The sequence below is a fragment of the Lynx rufus genome, unplaced genomic scaffold, assembly GCF_022079265.1.
Source record: "Lynx rufus isolate CCGP_SWC_20201006 ecotype Redwood Valley unplaced genomic scaffold, mLynRuf1.p SCAF_7, whole genome shotgun sequence".
Classification (NCBI taxonomy): Eukaryota; Metazoa; Chordata; class Mammalia; order Carnivora; family Felidae; genus Lynx; species Lynx rufus.
This window is the reverse complement of record NW_025814889.1, coordinates 36,521,124-36,545,140: the sequence shown is the minus strand read 5'-3', so window position 1 is coordinate 36,545,140 and position 24,017 is coordinate 36,521,124. Positions and strand designations below refer to the sequence as shown.

Below are 24,017 nucleotides of genomic sequence, written 5' to 3'. Positions count from 1 at the left end.
TTCCTCTACTTTGATTTATTATCTGTTTTAGTAATGGCCATTTTTCTTTTCATATTTTTCTTTGTTTCATTCTGGATCATTGTTTCTTTTCATTTTAGTTCATTACTGATATTTTCCTTTTAAACTGCTTCCACAGTTCCCAAGTCCAACAAGGAGGTTATTTGTATAGTTTTTATTTGTTTTGTTTTTTTTTTTGCCTTTTCTCACCTCTTTTCCTACCTTCTCTGGTTTTAATTGAGCATTTTATGTAATTCATTTTTCTTGCCCCTTTAAGCATATCAGTTGTATTTCTTCAGTTTTTTCAAGTGATTGCCCTAGAGTTTGCAGTATGCATTTTTTACTTATTTCCCAACTTTATTGAGATATAATTAACAAATAAAAATTGTATATATTTAAGGTTTACATGATGATTTATGTATACATTGCAAAATGGTTACCACAGTCAAGCTAGTTAACACATTTATCACCTCACATAGTTATTATTTTATTTTTTTGTGGTGAGAACGCTTTTAAAATATACTCTCTTAGCAAATTTCAAGTATATAATACAGTATTATTAAGTATAGTCACTATCCTATACATTAGATCCTCAGAATTTACTCAAAACTGAAAGTTTGTAACCTTTGATCAACACCTCCTCATTTCTCCCATCCAAGTACTAACCAGGCCCGACCCTGCTTAGCTTCCGAGATCAGACGAGATCAGGCACGTTCAGGGTGGTATGGCTGTAGACAACACCTCCTCATTTCTCTACCCTCTAGCTCCTGACAACTACCATTCTAGTTTGCTTCTATGAGTTCACCTTTTTTAGATTTTACGTATAAGTGAGATCATACAGTATTTGTCTTTCTGTGTCCAGCTTGTTTCACTTAGCATAATGCCCTCCAGGTTCATCCATATTGTCACAAATGGCAGGATTTCCTTCTTTTTATGATTAAATAATTCTTTTTTATGATTAAATAATATTTATGATATATATGATATATATGTATCATATATATATAGTATATGCACACACAGAGACACATATTTCCTTTATCCATTCATCTGTTGATGGGTACTTAGATTCTTTCCATATCTTGGCTCTTGTGAGTAATGCTACAGTGAACATGAGAGTGTAGATATCTCTTTGAGATACTGATTTCATTTCTTTTGGATATATATCCAGGGATGGGATTGCTGGATCATATAGTAGCTCCATTTAAGAATTTCTGAGAAAGCTTTGTACTGTTTTCCATAATGGTTGTATGAATCTGCATTCCCATCAGTGGGGTACAAGGGTTCCCTTTTCTCCATAGTCTTGGCAACTCTCATTTCTAGTCTTTTTGATGATAGCCATTCTAACAAGTGTTACGTGTTATCTCACTGTGATTTTGATTTGCATTTCCTTGATGGTTAGTGATGTTCAGCTACTTTTCATGTACCTGTTGGCCATAGTTTGTCTTCTCTCTTCTTTGGAAGAACTATCTGTTCAAGTCTTTCACCCATTTTAATGGGATTATTTGTGTTTGTGCTATTAAGTTGTATGAGTTCCTTACTTATTTTGAATATGTCAGCTATAAGTTTTGAAAATGTTTTCTCCTATTCTGTAGGTTGCCATTTCATTTTGTTGATAGTTTTCTTATAGAAGCTTTTTACTTTGATGGAGCTTTTTACTTTTTACTTTCATATAGAAGCTTTTTACTTCTATTTTTGCTTTTGTTGCCTGTGTTTCTGGTGTCCTATCAAAAAAATCGCACAGTAAACATTTTTAATCAAAGTTCACTTTCAGAAAATGTTATCCCACTTTGTGTCGTGCAGGTACCATACAACAGAATCCTCCCAATTCCTTCTTCCCTTCCCTGATGACATTGTTATCATTCATTTCATTTATCCATATGTGATAATCACCCCAATACATTACTATCCTTACTTTAAAATCGTTACCTTTTAGACGAAGAATAAAAATAATAAAAGGTGAAATTTTAGCTTTATTCTTTCTTCAGTTCTCTTTCTTTCTATATGTATATGTGAGTTTCTGACCTATATAATTTTCCTTCTGCATGAAGCACTTCTTTTAATATATTTTTGCAGGGTAAGTCTACTGGCTATGAACTTCTCAGTTTTTGTTTGTCTAAGAAAGTCTTTATTTCTTGTTCACTTTTGAAAGATATTAAAAATGGTTATAGAATTCTAGGTTGGTGGGCTTTTTCCTAACACTTTAAAGGTTTCACTCTGTTGTCTTCTTACATGATTTCTGATGAGAAGTCTACTGTAGTTCTTAACATTGTTACTCTGCTGGTGAGGTGTTTTTTCCCCCCTCTGACTTCTTTTAACCTTTTTTCTTTGTCTTTCATTTTCTACAGTTTTAATATGATGTGCTTACATGTAGATGCTGAGTATTTATATTGCCTGGTGTTCTGAGCTTCCTGATTTGGTGCATGTCATTAATTTTGGAAAATTCTCAGCCATAATTGCTTAAAATATTTTTTTTTTAATTTTTTTTTTCAACGTTTATTTATTTTTGGGACAGAGAGAGACAGAGCATGAACGGGGGAGGGGCAGAGAGAGAGGGAGACACAGAATCGGAAACAGGCTCCAGGCTCTGAGCCATCAGCCCAGAGCCTGACGCGGGGCTCGAACTCACAGACCGCGAGATTGTGACCTGGCTGAAGTCGGACGCTTAACCGACTGTGCCACCCAGGCGCCCCTAAAATATTTTTTTAAATGTTCATTTTTAGAGAGAGAGAGCGAGCGAGTGAGCAGGGGAGAGGCAGAGAGACAGGGAGACACAGAATGCAAAGCAGGCTCCAGGCTCTGAGCTGTCAGCACAGAGCCCCACATGGGGCCTGAATTCATATGAGCCGTGAGATCATGACCTGAGCCAAAGTCGGAGATTTAACTTACTGAGCCACCCAGGTGCCCTTAATATATTTCTTTTTTTTCCTTTTGGTATTCCAATTATCTATATGTTTCACCTTTGAAATTACTCTGTAGTTCCTTGGATGTTCTACTGGTTTTTAATTTATTTATTTCATTTTTAAAAATCTTTTTGTTTTGGGAAGTTTCTATTGACTTGTCTTCATGCTTACAGATTCTTTCTTCAGCCAAATCCAGCCTACTAATGAGTCCATCAAAGGCATTAATTTCTCTTACAGGTTTTTTATACCTAGAATTTCCTTTTGACTCTTAAAGTGTTCACCTCTCTGATTATATCACCCATTTGTTCTTGAATATTGTCTCTTTTCCCATTAGGGACCTTAACTTTTCATCAGTTGTCTTAAATTCCCTGTCTGATTAATTCCAACATTTCTGTCAAATATCTGTGTCTGATTTTGATGCTTACTGTATCTCTTCAGACTGTGTCTTTTCTTGTCTTTTATCACACCTTGTAATTTTTTTGTTGAAAGCCAGATATGTTGTATCAGGTAGAAACTGAGAAACTGTATCAGGTAGAAACTGTACCTGCAGAAACTGAGGTAAATAGGCTTATGTGTGAGGTTTTAATCTGGCTAGAAGTTGAGCTGTATTTAATGTTTGCTGTAGCTGTAGGTGCCAGAGGCTTCAGTCTCCTCTAAGTGTCCTTGTCTCTGTTGACTTTGTGCTTCTGTCTTCAGAGAGTCTGCATCTTGTAGCTCTTTCAGCTGTTACCCTTTGTTATCATACTAGAACCCTGTTGTTGTGGTGGTAAGATGTGGGAAAAGATAAACTTTCTATAATCTGATGATTAAGTCTTGGTCTTTTATGAGTCTCTGTCCCTCGCTGTGACCTTCACTAAGGTTTTCTCCTTAGCTAGAGGGGGCTAGAACGGGAGGAATGCCCATCTGCCAGGTGGGATAAAACTCTGTTAAAATCTTTGCTCCTGGAGAGTCTGCCTTTGGGTAGAGTATGCTTTGGGCATTTATTACCCCTCCACACCCTTACCAGAATCACAAGGGGATTTTTGCGAGCTCTTCACTGTGAGAACTTGGTGAGGTTCCTGGGGGTAAAGACTGTGAAAGAGTGGTGGGTCTGCACTGAAACTGCAGCTTCTAGGGCTTTCTCACTCTCATGCTTGTCCACACTCAGCCTCTAGTATTTCCTCAAAGTTACCAATTGAAGTGTTCCTGCCAGCAGCTTTGCTCCGGGTAAGTAGATTGCAACTGTGACCCCCTGGATTTGCCTGTGTCTCTTGATTTTGGAGTTGTAGTTTGCCCTTTGCCCTCAGTTCTCTGATAGGTCCAAGAAAAGTAACTCATATTCAGTTTTTTAGTTTTTTCTTATTTTAAGAATGGTAGTGGTGACTTCCAAGTGTTTTACATGTTGGAGCATTCTTGTTTTATGAAGATATATATGTGAGTTTTGCCATTTAGAATAACATCTAAAATAAACCTGCAATAAAAATACAATTATTGCCTATATTTGGGAATCAGATTTAGTTTTAGTAATTAATACATAAATATTTATGGAATCAGTAGGTTACCTCTCCCAGGGGATTTGAGAGTATATCACAGAGGTCTGAGTTAACAATATACATGTCTTATGTAGCTTTTTTAGTTCTACTAGATGTCAGATGAACTTGAATACTTTATATATTGTCAAAGTGTTTCTAAAGTCATCAATTTACGTTGGAAATTACTTCTCAAGAAAGGAAAAAAAGACAGTTTTGACTTAAAATATGTCTTAGAGTAAATGAGTATTTCCAATGTACGATTGAGATAAGAGTTAGGCAATAAAATGTAAGACTCAGAACAATTTTTATCTCATTCTCGTAATAAATACTTCCCTTGCACATTTTAAAAGCAGAGCAGTGAAACAGAGACAAATACCACATGATATCATTTACATGTGGAATGTAAAAACAAAAACAAAAACCTGAACCCATAGATACAGAGAACAGATTGGTGGTTGCCGGGGGTGGGAAGTGGTGGTGTATAGGTGAAATGGGGAAGGGATTCGAAAGGTAAAAACCTACAGTTACAAAATAAATAAGTCCTGAAGATGTAATATGCAGCATGGTGACTGTAGTTAATAATACTTTTTTGTATATTTGAAAGTTGCTGAGAGCAAGTAGATCTTAAAAGTTCTCATCACAAGAAGAAAATTATTTGTAAGTTTGTGGTAATAGATGTTAATTAGGTACATTGTGACCATTTCACAATATGCTGTACATAGTCAAATCATTGTGGTGTATGCCTGAAACTAATATGTCAATTTCATCTACAATAAATAGAACCAAATATTGTCATATATATATATTTTTTAATTTGCTACAGTTTTAATTCTTCTTAGTAGCTTATTAGGCCTAGGGTTTTGTTATCTTTGTCTTTTGTGTTAACGTTTTGTTGTTGTTTTATAGCTTATTAGTAGGTTTATTTTTATTTTTTTACATAGATACAGCTTATTTTATTTTTTGGTTGTGGGAACTTTTTTAAATGTTTGTTTATTTTTGAGAGAGAGCGTGCATGAGTGCTCTCAAAAGGGGGAGGGGCAGAGAAAGAGAGAGGGACAGAGGATCTGAAGCTGGTTCTATGCTGACAGCAGGGAGCCCGATGTGGGGGTCAAACTCATGAGCCGTGAGATCACAACCTGAGCTGAAGTTGGACACTTAACCGACTGAGCCACCTAGGCACCCCGGTTGTGGAAACTTTTAAAATCTATTTTCTGAAGGGTGCTTGGGTGGCTCAGTTGGTTAAGTGTCTGACTTTGGCTCAGGTCATGATCTCATGGTTCATGGGTTCAAGCCCCACGTCGGACTCTGTGCAGACAGCTCAGAGCCTGGAGCCTGCTTTGGATTCCGTGTCTCCTTCTCTCTCTCTCTGCTCCACTTCCATTCATGCTCTGGAACAGAAATGAACCCACATTTATTTGTAGGTTGATATGAAGTGATATTTAGCACATTTTCTTGCTAAAAACCGTAAGTGGCATAAGGTTGGAGTTCTAACTTATATTTATTCATAAGGCTCTGATTATTATTGAAATTTTCAAAGAAATTTCTCTATTTTGTTTGTAGTAGAAGGGAACTAATCTTGAGATAATGATAAATTCAAGACATTTTTTACTTCTAGCTTAGGAATTTATATCCTAGATATGAATTTGGGTATTTTATGTCTTCAGCATGAGATAATGACCTTAAAATTATTAAGAACAGTCTTGAAATTCAACTTCTGAATTATCAGAATTGTAAAAAGTGCTAACTTCTTTTTTTTTCTCCTCTGGGAAGAAATCTCTCTTCCTAGAGAATTTTTTTATTGTTAATTTTTTAAATTATATTTTTTAACCTTTTACTTTTTTTTTTCTCTTGCTTGTTCTATTCTTATACCATTTCATTCTACCTTTTTCTCTTCTTTTCTTCCTGACTCTTCTTCCTTTTCGGTCCTGAAAATAGTTTTAAGCCACCCATTGAGACCAGTAAGTGACATGACAGAGTAGTGCCATAAAGCCTAGGTAGATGTTTTTTTCTGTATTTTGTATGAGAGGTTTTTTTACTACTCTAAAAAAAAGTGAATGCACAAGACCTTCTCTCTCCCTTCCTCAAGTAGGAATTCTATAGACTTTCTAAAATGACTCCTTTCTGAAGCATAGAAAGTATAGATTTGAAGTGAATACAAAGTGGGAAAGTTTCTGAGATCAAAATTCCCCGCCCCCCACCCCAGGCTTTGAGATGTGTTTGCATTTCTGCTGCTTTTGCCTTGTTTTCTTCTTCTTTTTTTTTTGTTTGTTTATTTTTGAGACAAGAGAGACCTAGCATGAGTGGGGGAGGGGCAGAGAGAGGGAGACACAGAATCCGAAGCAGGCTCCAGGCTCTGAGCTGTCAGCACAGAGCCTGACAGGGGGCTCGAACTTGTCAACAGTGAGATCATGACCTGAGCCCAAGTCGGACGCTCAGCTGACTGAGCCACTCAGGTGTCCCCATTGCCTTGTTTTATTCTTAATGATTAATTGATTCAGAGTTGCCTCTCTTTCCTCCTTTCTTTTCATTGTATTTATTTGTTTATTTATTTATAAATGCTTATTTATTTTGAGAGAGAGCACAGCGTGAACAGGGGACGGGGAGAGAGGGAGAGAGAGAATCCCAAGCAAGCTCTGTGCTGTCAGTGCCGAGCCCCACAAGGGGCTCATTCCCACAAACCGTGAGATCATGACCTGAGCTGAAATCAAGAGCTAGATACCTAACCAACTGAGCCACCCAGGCGCCCTACCTATCTTTATGCTAGATTTTATCTTGTGGCTTTTAACACCACCAGTTTAAGGTAGAATTTTGCTAACACATTAAAATACATCTTCCAGTGAACATTTTTGTTTTGTTTTTTTTAGTGTTTGTTTATTTTTGAGAAAGAACACAAGCAAGGGAGGAGCAGAGAGTGACAGAGACAGAATCTGAAGCAGGTTCCAAGGCTCCAAACTGTCAGCACAGAGCCCGACATGGGGCTCAAACTCATGAACGGTGAGATCATGACCTGAGCCAAAGTCGGACACTTAACTGACTGAGCCACCCAAGTACTCCAGTGGACTCTTTTTTAAAGGCCACTGTTAGTAACTGGATTTTTAAAACTGGTTACACCTGAAACAAAAATTATTGTCAGGATTTTAATCTTAGAAGTACAGCTTTTGCTTTGACAAAACATTTAGCCCAATTTGTGGAAATGTTTCTCAAGTTAGTTTTCAGAACTTTCCAGATTATTTCTTAACAACATATATTTACTCCTTTAGTATTTTTTCAAACCTTTTTAGAGAACTGAGTATATTCTATTGTCTGTTAAATAAGGGAAAATGAAACATCTTCACCATGACCTTTTCCTTAAATACATTATACATATTCAGAAGGAAAATTGAAGACTTGATAATTAGTTTTTAATTATTGAAATTGCTTTGCATTCCAAAATGCATTGGAGTTATTAGTTGGCATTTGCAACAGGATTCTGAATAAAAGTTTTCTTCTTGGTTCTGAAGGTGATCGTTGACTTCTAACTTTGCTTGTTCCATGTTACTTTGTAAAACCCTGAATTCTTGCCTTAGGAAGGTACCTATGTGTGGATAGCCATTTTCTTAACCTAACTTCATTTTCATGGAAGTATTTCATCTGCAGAATCTATGTGATTCTGTATGCTCTATGTGATTCATACATGTTTGATAAAGCAGTATATAGGAAAAGGGAAGGAAAGTAAGGGTCAAGTGCGAATTTGATCTCAGCATTGGCAGTGGTTATAGTAACATCAGCAGTGGATCTCTGGTGATGCCGTTTTGAGAGATTGGAGAAGTTATCTTGGAGAGGTCAATAGTAGTCTAATGCCTTGTTTGTATCACTAGACTCAGAAAAATCTCTTGTCTTATGATGATTTTTGGCCTAAGAAATATTCAGAGATGTACAGTAGTACATATAAACCCAAACCTGTTTGAAATTCATGATAATTATTTCTCAACTTATTACTAATATTTTATTTATATAATACTTAAGCAGAGAAAAACTTTATAAATTGAAGATGAGCTATTAGATATTTGATAATGCTATGTTTAAATTGGAATGTAGGGGTTCCTGGGTGGCTCAGTCAGTTAAGTGTCTGACTCTGGCTCAGGTCATGACCTCCCAGTTCATGAGTTTGAGACCCCGTGTTGGGCTCTGTGCTGACAGCTCAGAGCCTGGAGCCTGCTTCAGATTCTGTGTCTCCCTCTCCCTCTGCCCCTCCCCGGCTCACGCTCTGTCTCTGAAAAATAAACATTAATAAATAATTTGAAATGTAGATAGTGCTTTGGAACTGTAGTGTTCACTGCCACTATATGTGAATCATGGAATTTGAACACTTTTCTTTGTAGGCACATGAGGCAACATTGGAAGCCAGAGCCAGTCCAGAGATGAATGACCGAATACAGCAATTGGAGAGAGAGACTGCCAGGTACAAAGATGAATCTAGCAAGGCCCAGGCAGAAGTTGACCGCCTCTTGGAAATCTTGAAAGAAGTGGAAAATGAGAAGAATGACAAAGATAAGAAGATTGCAGAGTTGGAAAGGTAAGGAAAGGGAAGCTGAATGGTGGACTCTCTATGTTAGAAAGATTAAAGTATGTTTTTAAAACTGTATACTTTTGGGGGTGTACTTTTTCAGTGTATCTGCCTCTTGGAATTTAGGTTCTTGAGTGCTTATGTTATTTTTTTTAATCTGCTTTTTATTATAAGTCATTGTAAATTCATTGCTGCAACATCTAAAAGGTGACATAGGATGGAAATATATTAGGAAGCTCCGGACATCAGCATCATTAATTGGAAAGTGAGGAAGTATTTATTGATTGAGAAATTGAAGTTTTCTACTGGCTAATCAGTAGAGTACAAATAGCTACTTGCTTTTTAATTACTTTATCTACATAGTAAAGTAGATGAATTCTTTAAAATGAGCTGTGCTTATAGATCTAGCTAGACAGCTCTTTTATTTCTCCCTCTAATTAGAGTGTTTTATACTAAAGATTAAGTATTTGTTTTTTGACCTCTTCTTTTACAGCATGTATTTAACATAAATTTACATGTACATAGAAGCAGTTCTTCTAGTAGAACTTCATTAACCACCCATGTTCTTTTAAATAGTCAAGAGATGACAGTGACAGAGTGAAGTCACTAACCTCTGTAGCTTCTTGGAGCTGATTTCTAGGAATATTTTATTTTCATGTTCTTGAAGGTTGGGAAATCTGAGACAACTTTCATAAATTGTATTAAGTTTAAAATTTATGGGTGACTGGTAGACTTAATACTCCCCTAGAATTAATTTTTCTCCTATTCTGTACCCATAGAGTTTTGAGTTTCAAGAAACCAAAACAATAAAGTTTAATCCTCACAATTTTTCTTCACTATACTGAAAGTGTTAATAACATAGCTGGTTGCATACTCGCTAGATTCCTTTTGCTTTGATATTAATTCTATTTGTATTTCTGGTTCTGGATAAGATGAATGGATAGAATTCTTCAGGTCAGAATTAAGAAATTACTAGAGTCTCAAGATGAGATTATGTGCCTTTTTTCATGTTTGCACTGCACTTTCCCCCCCAGGACACACACATTTACATACTCACATGGATACATGCCTCCCTGCTCTGTGTTGGCCTGAAATCAGCAGCAGTACTGTATAGGTTTTAAAATACAATACTTTTGATGGATTAGTGACTTCCCACTAAATATTTTAGTATTTCAGAAAAGAAATTCCTTGATAAAGTTCCATTTTTCCATTTGTTTTCTTGTATTAGATATCTACATTGAAATTATTGCTTGTTATTTCAGACAGCTTGCTTGGAGAAACTTTGATTCATTTTTGGATCTAATGCTGATTTTTGGAGATGGGTGTGACTTGAAAGAGAGTAAGAAATAGGATTAAATTTATATTTCAGACTCAAAGCACAACAAATAGCTTTCATTATCCACCGTATTTCTCACATTTTGAGAAACTTGTGAATGATCTGTGCTTTCCACAGAATGTAACTTAAAAGGTTGAAAAGCACTACAGTTTTATCCTCTCGCCAGGTAGCACTGTAATTTTGTTTTAGGATTTGACACAAAGTTTCTTGGCTACCAAAAAAAGGAAGTTTTTAAAACTCACTTTTTGTTACTGGCTTTATAATTTCTTGTTCAGTAATACAGTTTAAGATTTGAATAATAGTCAAAGAGAGTCAGGATTATATTATTTATGCCTTTTGTTCCCATATTTAGTACTGAGATGCATGTGTGTGGCTGCTGTGTTTCTTACTAACCATTTGCTTCTTGTGTTGCCATTCCACTATTTCCTATATGTGGGTGTCTGTCTCCCCATAATTTATCATTTGAATTTCTTCACCTTTCTTTTGATTTGTCTTATCATGGTCCTAATCCATTGGGATTTTGGTCTCTGTGTGTTTTTTATGTGTGTTCCCTCTTGGCCATGCTGTTTCTCAGAAAGCCAGTCTCCCGCAATTTGTACCTTCCACGCCAGGTTTCTGTCCCTGCACCGTCAGGGGGGTTTGTTTGGGACTTCCTGGGAAAGTGAGTGTTATGTAAGGCTACAGTTCTGTAATAAACTGAATTGCTACTGCTGCTTTTGCTACTGCTGAGGCTTGCTGGGAATTTTGCTTGATCAGAATTAAAGAACAGCCAGTATAGGTCAGTTGAACTGTACCTCTTGGGACATTGTTTTGAGGATAAAGTATGTGTTCTCTGTGGTAAGATTCAGATATTGTTGATTATGATTGTCTTTGTCTTTGTTTCTAGCCCATCTTGTATGTGGTTGTTCCAATGCTGACATGCCCTTTAAGTTGTGGCCCCTTAATGTGATGGTAGTTCCACACATAATTCAGGATATAGAATTCATTTCTAAAGGGTGTTCAGCAACCTTCTAAATGCAAAAAAAAAAAAAAAAGTGGACTGTTATGATCATTGAACTAGAGAAAATTCTTAGTGTTCTTTGCAAATTTCCTAGTATTTATGTAAAAATCTCCAGTGTTAAAAGGTTTAGATTAAATCATAAAGAATTCCTAGGCCTTTTCTTTGTGACCTAGATAAAAATGAATAGTCCCCTACATTGCTCTTGTAGAACAATAGTAGCTCCTGTAGAGGATGATTCAGTGTTGTACCACTGTTGTTCTGTTGACCTACTGCAGTTTTTAAAAGGATTATGTAAGGCCACCCATATATTTGCATATACAAAATATCTTCCCAATTAAGTGTAAGAGATACTACTTCTAAATTAATATTCTAAACTGTGGTGTATATAAATTGGGAGTTCAACCAGAGGCAGAACTAGTAGGGTATATATATATATATATATATATCTGTATATCTATATAAACAACTCCTTGCAATAAATCTTTTAAATCTCCTTGTATAAATGATATATAGAGAGATATATAATCTCATTTATATATATCTATATATCTATATATCTATATATATTTATATATCATTTATACAAGGAGATTTAAAAGATTTATTGCAAGGAGTTGTTTTGCATGATTGTGTGGGACTTGGCAAAGGAAGTCTGAAATCTGGATGGCAAGGTGACAGGAAGAGAACATCAGCATCAAGATAGAAATCCCATGGCATGGGCAAAAATTCAGCCAAGTCCACAGGTAGAATTTTTTTTCTCTCTTAGGAAAACCTCAGCCCTGTTTTTAGGAGCCTTCCAAAGGATTCAGTTATGCCTATTCATTATCTGGGATAATCTCCTTTGCTTAAATGGATTAGAAGATTGATTGATTCATTGATTATTATTATTTTTAGAAGATGAATTGTAACTTTCATAGCAACATCTAAATTAGTGTTTGGTTAAGTAACTAAGCACTTTAGGCTAGCCAAGTTGACACCTAGTGATTTTGGATAGCCTTTATAGCTCAATTTAAGGGAGAAAAAAACATAATAATTAAAAAGCCCTAGAGCTTTACCTGTCCTTATGTAAGTAGATCAATTTAGATTAGCCTTAGAAACCCTGACTGTAATTGAGAATTTCTTTTCTAAAGTGATTGTATTAGAGTTTATATTTAGATTTATAATGGAGAGGCTTATCTTGGCATAATGTTTAAAATATTGAGAGAAGAGTAATTGTAGAGTGATAGAACTCTGATTTAATATCTTTTCAGATTTCTGGTTTACTATCTTTTCAGACTTCTGCAATAATTGTTCAAAATTTTTTTTTAATTAAAGAAATTGTTTTTATTGAGGTCTAGTTGGCATATGACATTATATTAATTTCAGGTATACAACATAATGATTCAATATTTGTATAGATTGCAAAATAATCACAATAACTGTGGTTAACATCTGCAAAAAGTCAGAGTTTTTTTTTCATGTAATGAGAACTTTTAGGATCTATTCTCTTAGCAGCTTTCAAATACACCCTACAGTATTGTTAACTATACTCATGTACATGACATCCCCAGAAAGTTTATACCTTTTGACAATCTTCACCCATCCTCAACCCATAACTCTGGCAACCACTTAATCTGTTCTCTGTGTCTATGAATTAGTTTTTCTTTGTGTGTGTATATATTTTAATTGAAGTAGAGTTGACATACAATATTATATTAGTTTCAGGTAGACAACATAATGATTTGATGTTTATATATACATTATGAAATGCTCACCACAATAAGTGTAGTTACTGTCTGTCACCAAAGTTATCATAATATTACTGACTGTATTCTCTATGCTGTGATTTTCATCCCCATGACTTAATTCTTTTATGCTGGAAGTTTGTACCTCTTTTTCACTTTTACCTATTTCTCCCATTCCTCCTCCCCCCATCCCTGCCCCTGCTTGTAACAACCACCAGTCTGTTCTCTTATTTATGTGTCTGTTTCTTTTTTTGTTTGTTTTGTTTTTGGTATTTGTTTTGTTTTTTTGTTATGGTATTTGTCTTTTTCTATTTGACTTATTTCACTTAGCATAGTACCATCTAGGTCTATCCAGTTGTCCCAGATGGCGAGATTTCATTCTTTTTTATGAATGAGTGATATTCCATTATAAATATATATACAACATCATATTCATCCATCTATTGATGGACACTTAGGTTGTTCCCATATTGTGGCTACTGTAAATAATGCATCATCAAACATAGGGGTGCATACATCTTTCTGAATTTTTTTTTTTTTGCTTTCTTTGGGTGAATACCCAGAAATGGATATCTTATGGTATTTCTATTTTTAATTTTTTTGAGCAACCTTCATACTGTTTTCCTTGGTGGCTGCACCAGTTTACTTTCCCACCAGTAGTGCATTAGGGTTCTCTTTTCTCCATGTCTTCACCAACACTTGTTATATCTTGTCTTTCTTGATACTAGCTATTATGACTGATGGGAGGTTATATCTCACTGTGGTTTTGATTTGCATTTCCTGGACGATTCATGGTATTAAGCATCTTTTGTCAGTTGGCCGTCTTTGTGTCTTCTTTGGAAACATGTCTATTCCATCCTCTGCCCATTTTCTAATCATTTTTTTTTAACGTTTATTTATTTTTGAGAGACAGAGCACAAGCGGGGGAGGGGCAGACAGAGAGAGGGAGACACAGAATCCGAAGCATTTTCCAGGCTCTGAGCTGTTAGCACAGAGCCCAACGCGGGGCTCAAACTCACCAACTGCGAGATCATGACCTGAGCCGAAGTCGAAGGCTTAACTGACTGAGCCACCCAGGTGCTCCTTTAATCATTTTGTTGTTGTTGTTGAGTTGTATGAATTTTTTATATGTTTTCGATAGTAACCCCTTATCAGATATATTTTTTGCATGTATCTTCTCCTATTCAGTAGGTTGCCTTTCATTTTGTTGATGGTTTCCTTTGCTGTGTAAAGCTGTTTGATTTGATATAGTCCCAATAGTTTATTTTTGTTTTTGTTTTCCTTACTTGAGGAGAAATATCCAGAAAAAAAAAATACTGCTAAAACTGATGTCAGAATACTTATGGTTTATATTTTCTTTTAGGAGTTTTATGGTTTCAGGTCCAGACCATTAGGTTTTTAATCCATTTTGAGTTTTTTTTTTTTTTTAATATGGCGAAAGAAAGTGGTTTTACTCTTTTTTGTGTAGCTCTTTAGTGTTCTCAACATCATTTACTGAAGAGACTGTCTTTTCCCTATTTGTATTCTTGCCTCCTTTGTTGTAGATTGTACAAGTGTGGGTTTATTTCATGGATCTTTATCTTGTTTCATTGACCTGTGTGTCTGTTTTTGTTCCTGTGCCATACTGGTTTGGTTAGCTTTGAAGTAGAGTTTAAAATCTGGGATTGTGATACCTCTCTTTGTGTTTCTTTTTCAAGATTGCTTTTGCTATTGAGGGTCTTTTGTGGCTTCTTACAAAATTTAGGATTATTCTAGTTTTGTGCAAAATATATTGGTATTTTGATAGGGATTGCATTGAATATAGATTGCTTTGGATAGCACGGACATTTTAACAATATTCTTTCAGCCGTGAGCATATTATATCTTTTCATTTGTTTCTGCCATCTTCAGTTCAGTAATATTCCTGAACTCACTTTAGGAGTATTTCTGAAACTAGACTTACGTTTTGTGAGAGAGTATATTTTCATAAATTTTAAGCTATTTTGGGGTTTTACTCTGGGTGGCTCAGTTGGCTAAGCATCCAACTCTTCTTGATCTCAGCTCAGGTCATGATCTCATGGTTCATGAGTTCAAGCCCTGTGTCAGGCTCTGAGCTAACAGCTTTGGATTCTGTCTCTCCCTCTCTCTGCCCCTTCCTCGTTTACATACTCTCTCTCGAAATAAACTTAAAAAAATTAGAAAAAGTTTAAGCTATTTTGAAACAAGATTTTCTGTAATTTAACACCCAAAGATTTCAAACTGTTACAGTTATTTACAAACTTATTTCCTCCTCTTTTTCTTTTAAAAATGTTTCTATAGTAGAAGCAACCATTTTGAAAAGATTTAAAGTTTTGAGAAGTTAAACAAGCATTGGAAGTGTTAAGACAGACACAGGTTAGGGACCTTGACCAAGGTTGAGCGGTCTTTATCTACCTAATACTTTATGAATCAAAAATTAACTTCCTCACTGTTTTACTTAGTGCCTCAAATCAGGGGTGATTAAATTGTTATGACAATTTTGGTTCTTTTAAATAAGGCAGTACTTCAAGGATACCAGTTAAAGCAGTTACAAATTATTCTACTATGCTGATGTCTTCAGATATGTGCACACAGCTCTCAGTCCTTTGTTACCTTCGTTTTAGTCCTCTCTTTCTTTGTCTCTTCTCTTCCTTCATCCCCACCTGAATGCCTGGAACAGACCTTGTCCCTTCACTTTTGGAAAGGGCATTATACAAGAGATTTTTGCCCTCAATCAGACAACTACTTTAAAGAGTGATAGATTTTGACCTTAAACAAATTTTTTTAACATGTCTGTCTGTCTGTCTGTCTTTCTTTCTTTCTTTCTTTCTTTTGGTTTTAGAAATTGTTTTTTATTTAGCAAAATACTTCTTAAATTGATAATCTCAAATTAGAGAAGACTATATTTAGCCACTTTCAAAATTATGTATACAAACTTTTATTTCTGTCTGCTTAATTTGGTTTTACTAAATGCTCACTCTAACAAAATTATGTGGAGAATAAAACAAACAATGTCTGAGAGCAATTTAGTGTGAGTCTGTAACTTTGGTGGCATGTTCTTTGGGAATTTCTCTTTTTTTTAAATTTAATTAATTTTTTTAATTTACATCCAAGTTAGCATATAGTGCAACAATGATTTCAGGAGTAGATTCCTTAATGCTCCATACCCATTTAGCCCATCCCCCCTGCCACAACCCTTCCAGTAACCCTCTGTTTATTCTCCGTGTTTAAGAGTCTCTTATGTTTTGTCTCCCTCCCTGGTTTTCTATTATTTTTGCATCCCTTCCCTTATGTTCATCTGTTTTGTATCTGAAAGTCTTCACATGAGTGAAGTTGTATATTTGTCCCTCTCTGACTAATTTCACTTATCATAATGCCCTCTAGTTCCATCCACGTAGTTGCAAATGGCAAGGTTTCATTCTTTTTGAATGCCGAGTAATACTCCATTTTGTGTGTGTGTGTGTGTGTGTGTGTGTATGTGTGTGTGTGTGTGTGTGTGTGTAAATTTATCCATTTATCCATCAATGGACATTTGAGCTCTTTCCATACTTTGGCTATAGTTGATAGTGCTGCTGTAAACATTGGGGTGCATGTGTCCCTTTGAAACAACACACCTGTATCCCGTGGATAAATCCCTAGTAGTGCAATTGCTGGGTCGTAGGGTAGTTCTATTTTTAATTTTTTGAGGAACCTCCATACTGTTTTCCAGAGTGGCTGCACCAGTGTGCATTCCCAACAGCAGTGCAAAGGAGATCCTGTTTCTGTGCATCCTCCCCATCATCTATTATTGCCTGAGTTGTTCATGTTAGCCATTCTGACAGGTGTGAGGTGGTATCTCATTGTGGTTTTGATTTGTATTTCTGTGATGTTGAGCATTTTTTCATGTGTCAGTTGGCCATCTGGACACTTCTTTGGAGAAGTGTCTATGCATGTCTTTTGCCCATTTCTTCACTGGATTATTTGATTTTTGGGTGTTGAGTTTGATAAGTTCTCTATAGATTTTGGATACTAACCTTTTATCTGATATGTCATGTGCAGATATCTTCTCCCATTCTGCTGGTTGCCTTTTAGTTTTGCCAATTGTTTCCTTCATTGTGCAGAAGATTTTTATTTTGATGAGGTCCCTGTAGTTCATTTTTGCTTTTGTTTCCTTTGCCTCTGGAGACGTGTTGAGTAAGAAGTTGCTGTGGCCAAGATCAAAGAGATTTTTGCCTGCTTTCTCCATGAGGATTTGATGGCTTCCTGTCTTGCATTTAGGTCTTTCATCCATTTTGAGTTTGTTTTTGTGAATGGTGTAAGAAAGTGGTCCAGGTTCATTTTTCTGCATGTCGCTGTCCAGTTTTCCCGGCACCACTTGCTGAAGAGACTGTCTTTATCCCATTGGATATTCCTTCCTTCTTTGTCAAAGATTAGTAGGTCATATGTTTGTGGGTCTGTTTCTGGGTTCTCTATTCTGTTCCATTGATATGAGTGTCTGTTTTTGTGCCAGTACCATACTGTCTTGATGATTACAGCTTTGTAATACAGCTTGAAGTCTGGGATTGTGATGTCTCTTGCTTTGGTTTTCTTTTTCAAGATTGCTTTGGCTCTTCGGGGCCTTTTCTGGTTCCATACAAATTTTAGGATTGTTTATTCTAGCTCTGTGAAGAATGCTGGTGTTTTTTTTTTGATAGGTCTTTCATATATGGCTTTTATGATCTTGAGGTATGTTCCTTCTATCCCTACTTTCTTGAGTGTTTTTATCAAGAAAGGATGCTGTAATTTGTCAAATGCTTTCTCTGCATCTGTTGAGAGGATCACGTGGTTCTTGTCCTTTCTTTATTGATGTGATGCATCACATTGATTGTTTTGCGGATATTGAACCAGCCCTGCATCCTAGGTATAAATCCCACTTGGTCTTGGTGAATAATTTTTTTAATGTATTTTTGGAGCTGGTTGACTAATATCTTGTTGAGGATTTTTGCATCCATGTTCATCAGGAAAATTGGTCTATAGTTGTCCTTTTTAGTGGGGTCCTGTCTGGTTTTGGAATCAAGGTAATGCTGGCTTCATAGAAAGAGTTTGGAAGTTTTCCTTCCATTTCTATTTTTTGGAACAGCTTGAAGAGAATAGGTGTTAACTCTTCTTTAAATATTTGGTAGAATTCCCCTGGAAAACCATCTGGCCATGGACTCTTGGTTTTTGGGAGATTTTTGATTACTAATTTGATTTCTTTCCTGGTTATGGGTCTGTTCAAATTTTCTATTTCTTCCTGTTTCAATTTTGGTAGTTTTTGTTTCTAAGAATTTGTCCATTTCTTCCAGATTGCCCATTTTATTGGCATATAATTGCTCATAATATTCTCTTATTACTGTTTGTATTTCTGTTGCTTGTGATCTCTCCTCTTTCATTCTTGATTTTATTTATTTGGGTCCTTTCCTTTTTTTTTTCTTTTTTTTTTTTGGATCAAAGTGGCTTGTGGTTTATCAATTTTTGTTAATTCTTTCAAAGAACCAGCTTCTGATTTCATTGATCTTTTCTATTATTTTTTTTTTTTTAGTTTTGATAGCATTGATTTCTGCTCTAATCTTTATTATTTCCCAGATTGTGCTGCTTTTGGGTTTTATTTGCTATTTTTCTAGCTCTTTAAGGTGTAAAGTTAGGTTGTGTATCCGAGACCTTTCTTCCTTCTTTAGGAAGGCCTGGATTGCTATATACTTCCTTCTTATGACTGCCTTTGCTGTGTCCCAGAGGTTTTGGGCTGTGGTGTTATCATTTTCATTGACTTCCATGTACTTTTTAATTTCCTCTTTAACTTCTTGGTCAGCCCATTCATTCTTTAGTAGGATGTTCTTTAGCCTCCAAGTATTTGTTATCTTTCCAAATTTTTTCTTGTGGTTGATTTCAAATTTCACAGCATTGTGGTCTGAAAATATGCATGGTATTGTCTTGATCTTTTTGTACTTGTTGAATGCTGATTTGTGTCCCAGTATGTGATCTATTCTGGAGAATATTTCATGTTCACTGGAGAAGAATGCTGCTTTAGGATGAAATGTTCTGAATATATCTGTTAAGTCCATCTGTTCCAGTGTGTCATTCAAAGCCATTGTTTCCCTGTGGATTTTCTGTTTAGATGATCTGTTCATTGCTGTAAGGTGTTGAAGTTCCCTACTATTATGGTATTATCAATGAGTTTCTTTATGTTTGTGATTAACTGGTTTATATATTTGGGTGCCTCCACATTTGCAGCACAAATGTTTACAATTGTTAGGTCTTCTTGATGGATAGATCCCTTAATTATGATATAATGCCCTTCTTCATCTCTTGTTACAGTCTTTATTTTAAAGTCTAGCTTGTCTGATATAAGTATGGCTACTCCACCTTTCTTTTGTTGACCATTAACATGACAGATGATTCTCCATCCTCTTACATTCAGTCTGAAGGTGTCTTTAGGTCTCAAGTGGGTTGCTTGTAAACAGCATATAGATGGATCTTGTTTTCTTGTCCATTCTGTTATCCTATGTCTTTTGATTGGAGCATTTAGTCCATTGATGTTTAGAGCAAGTACTGAAACATATGAATTTATTGTCATTATGTTTCTTGTAGAGTTGGAGTTTTTGGTGGTGTTCTCTGGTCCTTTCTAGTCTTTGCTGTTGCTTTGATCTTTTTTTTTTTTTTTTTTTTTTTTTTTTTTTGTCTTTTCTCCCCTCAGAGAGGAGTCCTTAAAATTTCTTGCAGGGCTGGTTTAGTGGTCACAAACTTCTTTAATTTTTGTTGGGAAACTTTTAATCTCTCCTATTTTGAATGACAGCTATGCTGGATAAAGAATTCTTGGCTGCATATTTTTCTGATTCAGCACATTGAATATATCTTGCCACTCCTTTCTGGCCTGTGAAGATTCTGTGGATAGGTCTGCTGCAAACCTTACCTGTCTTCCCTTGTATGTTAAGGACTGTTTTTCCCTTGCTGCTTTCATGATTCTTTCCTTGCCTGAGTATTTTGTGAATTTGACTATGATATGCCTTGTTGATGGTCAGGTTTTTTTTAATCTAATGGGAGTCCTCTGTGCTTCCTGGATTTTGATGTCTGTGTCTTTCTTTCCCCAGGTTAGGAAAGTTTTCTGCTGTGATTTGCTCATATAACCCTTCTATTACTTTTTCTCTCTCTTCATCTTCTGGGACCCCTATGATTCTGATGTTCTTCCTTTTTAAAGAGTCACTGATTTCTGTAATTTTTAAATTGTGCTCTTTTGCCTCAGTCTCCCTCTTTTTTTTCTGCTTCATTATTCTCCATAATTTTGTCCTTTATATCACTGATTTGCTGTTCTGCCTCATCCATCCTTGCTGCTGTGGCATCCATTCAAGATTGCAGCTCAGTTATAGCATTTTTTTATTTCATCCTGACTAGCTTTTACTTCTTTTATCTCCACAGAGAGGGATTCTAATCTATTTTCGACCCCATCTAGTATTTTTATTATTGTGATTCTAAATTCTGGTTCAGTCATCTTCCTTGTATCCATCTTCCTTGTATCGTTAAGTCCCTGGCTGTCGTTTCTTCCTGCTCTTTCTTTTGGGGTGAATTCCTTTGTTTCATCATTTTGACGGGAGAAAAGGAATTAATAAGGTAAAAAAAATTAAAATTAAAAAATTAAAAAATTAAAAACAACACACACACACACCACACACACAAATCAAATAAATGATGCTAGATCCTAGGTGTGTTTTGGTCTGGTTGTTGAAAAGGAGCTTGATAGAGAAAAAAGGTAAAAAAAGGAAAAAAAAAGGAAAAAAAGGAAAACCTTTGAAAATTTGAAAAAATGAATACAATGAAATAGAATAAAATGAAATGAAGGAAGTAAAATGGAATTTGAAAAATTTACTAAAAGTATAAAATATAGTAGAAAAAATTAACGAAAAATATTTTTAATAAAAATTGAAAATAAAAATAAACTTTTTCTCTTTCTATATTCAAGAAAAAGAAAAGAAATGAAAAAGAGGGACAAAAAAAGAAAATTGAATAGATGGACGAGCGAACAGACTGAAATACGATTGAATTTACTTTGTTTTCCCCTAGAAGACAAACTGTAAAGCAATTTATAGTCCATAAACTAAGCAGGCGGAGAGACTTGTGATGTTCCTGAAGTGCCAGGTTGGCCCAGTTGGGCCAGGCTTAGTGTAACGGCTCCGTTCTCCACTAGATGGCACTGCTTAGCTTACTGGGGTGGATTGTTGTGGTGCTTGTAGGTGTGTATGTGCATTCATGGGAGGGGTGAAAAAATGTCACCCAGCTACCCAGTCTCTAGTATTGGAACTCTGTTTTCCCGGCTCAGCAATCATGCACTTGTCCTTTGTCTTTGGCTTCTGTCCACACCCTGCTTTTACACTGTTGGTGATCAAGCTGTCAGGTTGCCAGGTGGCACCTCCCTCCTGAGTTTTATCTCACATTCAGCTGTGTTTCCTAACCCCTCACTTCTGAGGGACTGTGGCTTTGTCCCCCTCAGACCTTCTGGGGGAGGGTCTCACCAAGCAATGGCTGGGTGCCGGTCGCACCCAGGAATATTCACAGGACTGTGCTGGTGCCGATGCCCAGAGACTGTGGTTGCGTGCCAGCCCGCCCCAGAAAATGTTCACGTGATTGTGTAGCAGCAGCGTTTCAGGGATTATGGAAAATCTCAACACACATCTGGCACCAGGCTTCACCCTTAATGACCTTGTTCCAGCACCAGTGAATGTGGTTGTTGTCTGGGGTCTGCTGGCACCTTTGCCTGTGGGTGGGCCACACCGCCTCTACCAAATGTCCTTCCAGCAGGGGAACTGCCTCTCCCCATGTGGCCCAAGGAGCCCCAGACCTCACTCTCTTGGGGATTTGCCCTTCCCACCAGAGCACCGCCAGGTATCAAGCTGCGGAGTTTCAGACTCTGCGCCGCCCCCCAACCCCCGTTTATAGAGTCTTAGTGGAATTTAAACCCTCTCCTTTCTCCTTTCTCCCTTTTTAGTTCAGTCCCTGTGGCTGTTTCCACTTTCCACTTTCTCTCCGGCTGCTTTTGGAGGGGGTGCTTTTCTGGTACTCTCCCCCTGTCTGTCCTCTCTCCGCAAGCAAAAACAGCTCCCTGCCCTCCGTGGCTTCTCTCTCCTCTAGTTCACCTCTCTGTGCTGCGTACCTGCTGAGTTCTGTGGTTCAGGTTGTGTAGATTGTTGTGTTAATCTTCAAATCAGTTTTCTAGGTGTGCAGGATGGTTTAGTGTTGATCTGGCTGTATTTCATGGACGCAAGATGCAAAAACAACTTCCATGCTGTTCCTCCATCTTGGCTCCTCCCAGCTTTAACGTGTATTAATTTTTGAGAGAGAGAGAGAGCGCGCGCATGTGTGTGCATGCTAGCAGGGAAGGGGCAGAGAGAGAGGGAGTGCGTGCATGTGTGTGCATGCTGGCAGGGAAGGGGCAGAGAGAGAGAGACAGAGAGACAGAGAGAGAGACAGAGGATTCTGACAGCACAGAGTCTGCTGCAGGGCTTGAAATCATGAACTGTGAGATCATGACCTGAGCCAAAGTCGTATGCTTAATCAACTGAGCCACCCAGGTGCCCCCAAAACAAATTTTTATTGTGACAGAAATGGCCTTATTTCCTTTGAAATGTGGGCATTACTCTTACCTCATTTGTATTCAATGATCAGTTCTTTTTCTTTACTTTAGTAAAAACATTAAAAAGCAAACTGGCATATATTGTGGGTGGAGAATTCCTATAGGAACTCTGCAAGCCTTATAGGTCTTCTTTTGGTATGTGTCAGGTAGATCTTATTTTTCTAAGAAAGATGTCCCAAAAATTTTAATGTAATTTGTTTAATAGTTGCATTTGTTAATTTTTGCTGCCCCTTCTGTCTCATGACTGTTTTGTTTTTGGAAAGGGTTCTTATATAGATTTTAAAAATATGGATAAGGAAGCTGAGGTGCAGACAGATGAAATGACTGGTCCTGTATCACATAAGCATGTTGGTGGTAATAGAGTTGTACCTAAGAATTCCAAAGTCTTTTTCTTTTTTTCTCCTCCTCGTCCCTCCCTCCCTTCCTTTCTCTCTTCTCTTTCTCCTTCCTCCTCCCCCCTCCTCTCTGTGTTCAAGTTTTTATTAATGAGCTTACCTTCTAGAAGGGGAAGACAGAGACAACTAGATGATTCAGAGGCTATTCACTTGATGATCTTGCTGAGGCCAAAGGCTTTTCCCATGTGCTGGGATGCTGTCTTTAGAGGACAGGTACTTTGGAACTGGCATGTGGGTTGCTTTTTCCCAGGTGCCAACAGGTGTCAGTCACATGTCTGACTGTTAGCCCTTCTGTCAGTCTAGACTCATTAAAGAGATACTTCTGGCCCCAGAAAACTAAGACTCCCAACAAAGAACAGCTGTTGTCTTTTCCTTTGTGATGATGCTAGCACAGGCATCTTTCCATGGCTTATGTAGTAGCTGGAAATTTCAGTGATAAGGTTTCAGTTTGAGGTTTGGTTAAACTGTCCTGTGAAGTAATACTCAACATACTCAGTTAAATTAAAAAAAAATTTTTTTTACAGAGAGAGAGACAGAGCATGAGTGTGGGAGAGGCAGAGAGAGAGGGAGACACAGAATGTGAAGCAATCTCCAGGCTTTGAGCTGTCAGCTCGAACTCATGGACCACGAGATTATGACCTGAGCCAAAGTTGGACCCTCAATTGACTGAGCTATGCACATGCTCCCTAACCTACTCAGTTAATATGTACCCTTGGATATAGGATTATCATAGACAAGGGACTTCTTGTTGAACTTTGTACTCTTAAGTGTGGTCTTTTAATTTTTAAGATCAATATTGAGTGATAATGGCTGAGAGGTTGTTTGGTGTGAAGACCAGTAGATAATTTTGGATCCTGGACTTTTAATTTCAGACCCTAGAACTCTGTGTAGGTAGAGACATGAAACAAAGAAAGCCAGGATACTACTACTGCTACTGTTCTAAGAAAGCAAGAGAATCAGAGACAAGTTTTGTTATTCATTCATTCATT

At 36.8% G+C, this 24,017-nt stretch overlaps 1 protein-coding gene across 1 annotated transcript in view; it reads left to right on the top strand.

The window, feature by feature from the left end:
• ERC1 (ELKS/RAB6-interacting/CAST family member 1) overlaps positions 1-24,017 on the top strand; it is a 516,249-nt gene that overhangs the window by 181,108 nt on the left and 311,124 nt on the right. Inside the window, exon 12 of the mRNA XM_047065409.1 lies at positions 8,773-8,966. Coding sequence (XP_046921365.1) covers positions 8,773-8,966 — 194 coding nt within the window. The remainder of the gene's footprint in view (positions 1-8,772; positions 8,967-24,017) is intronic.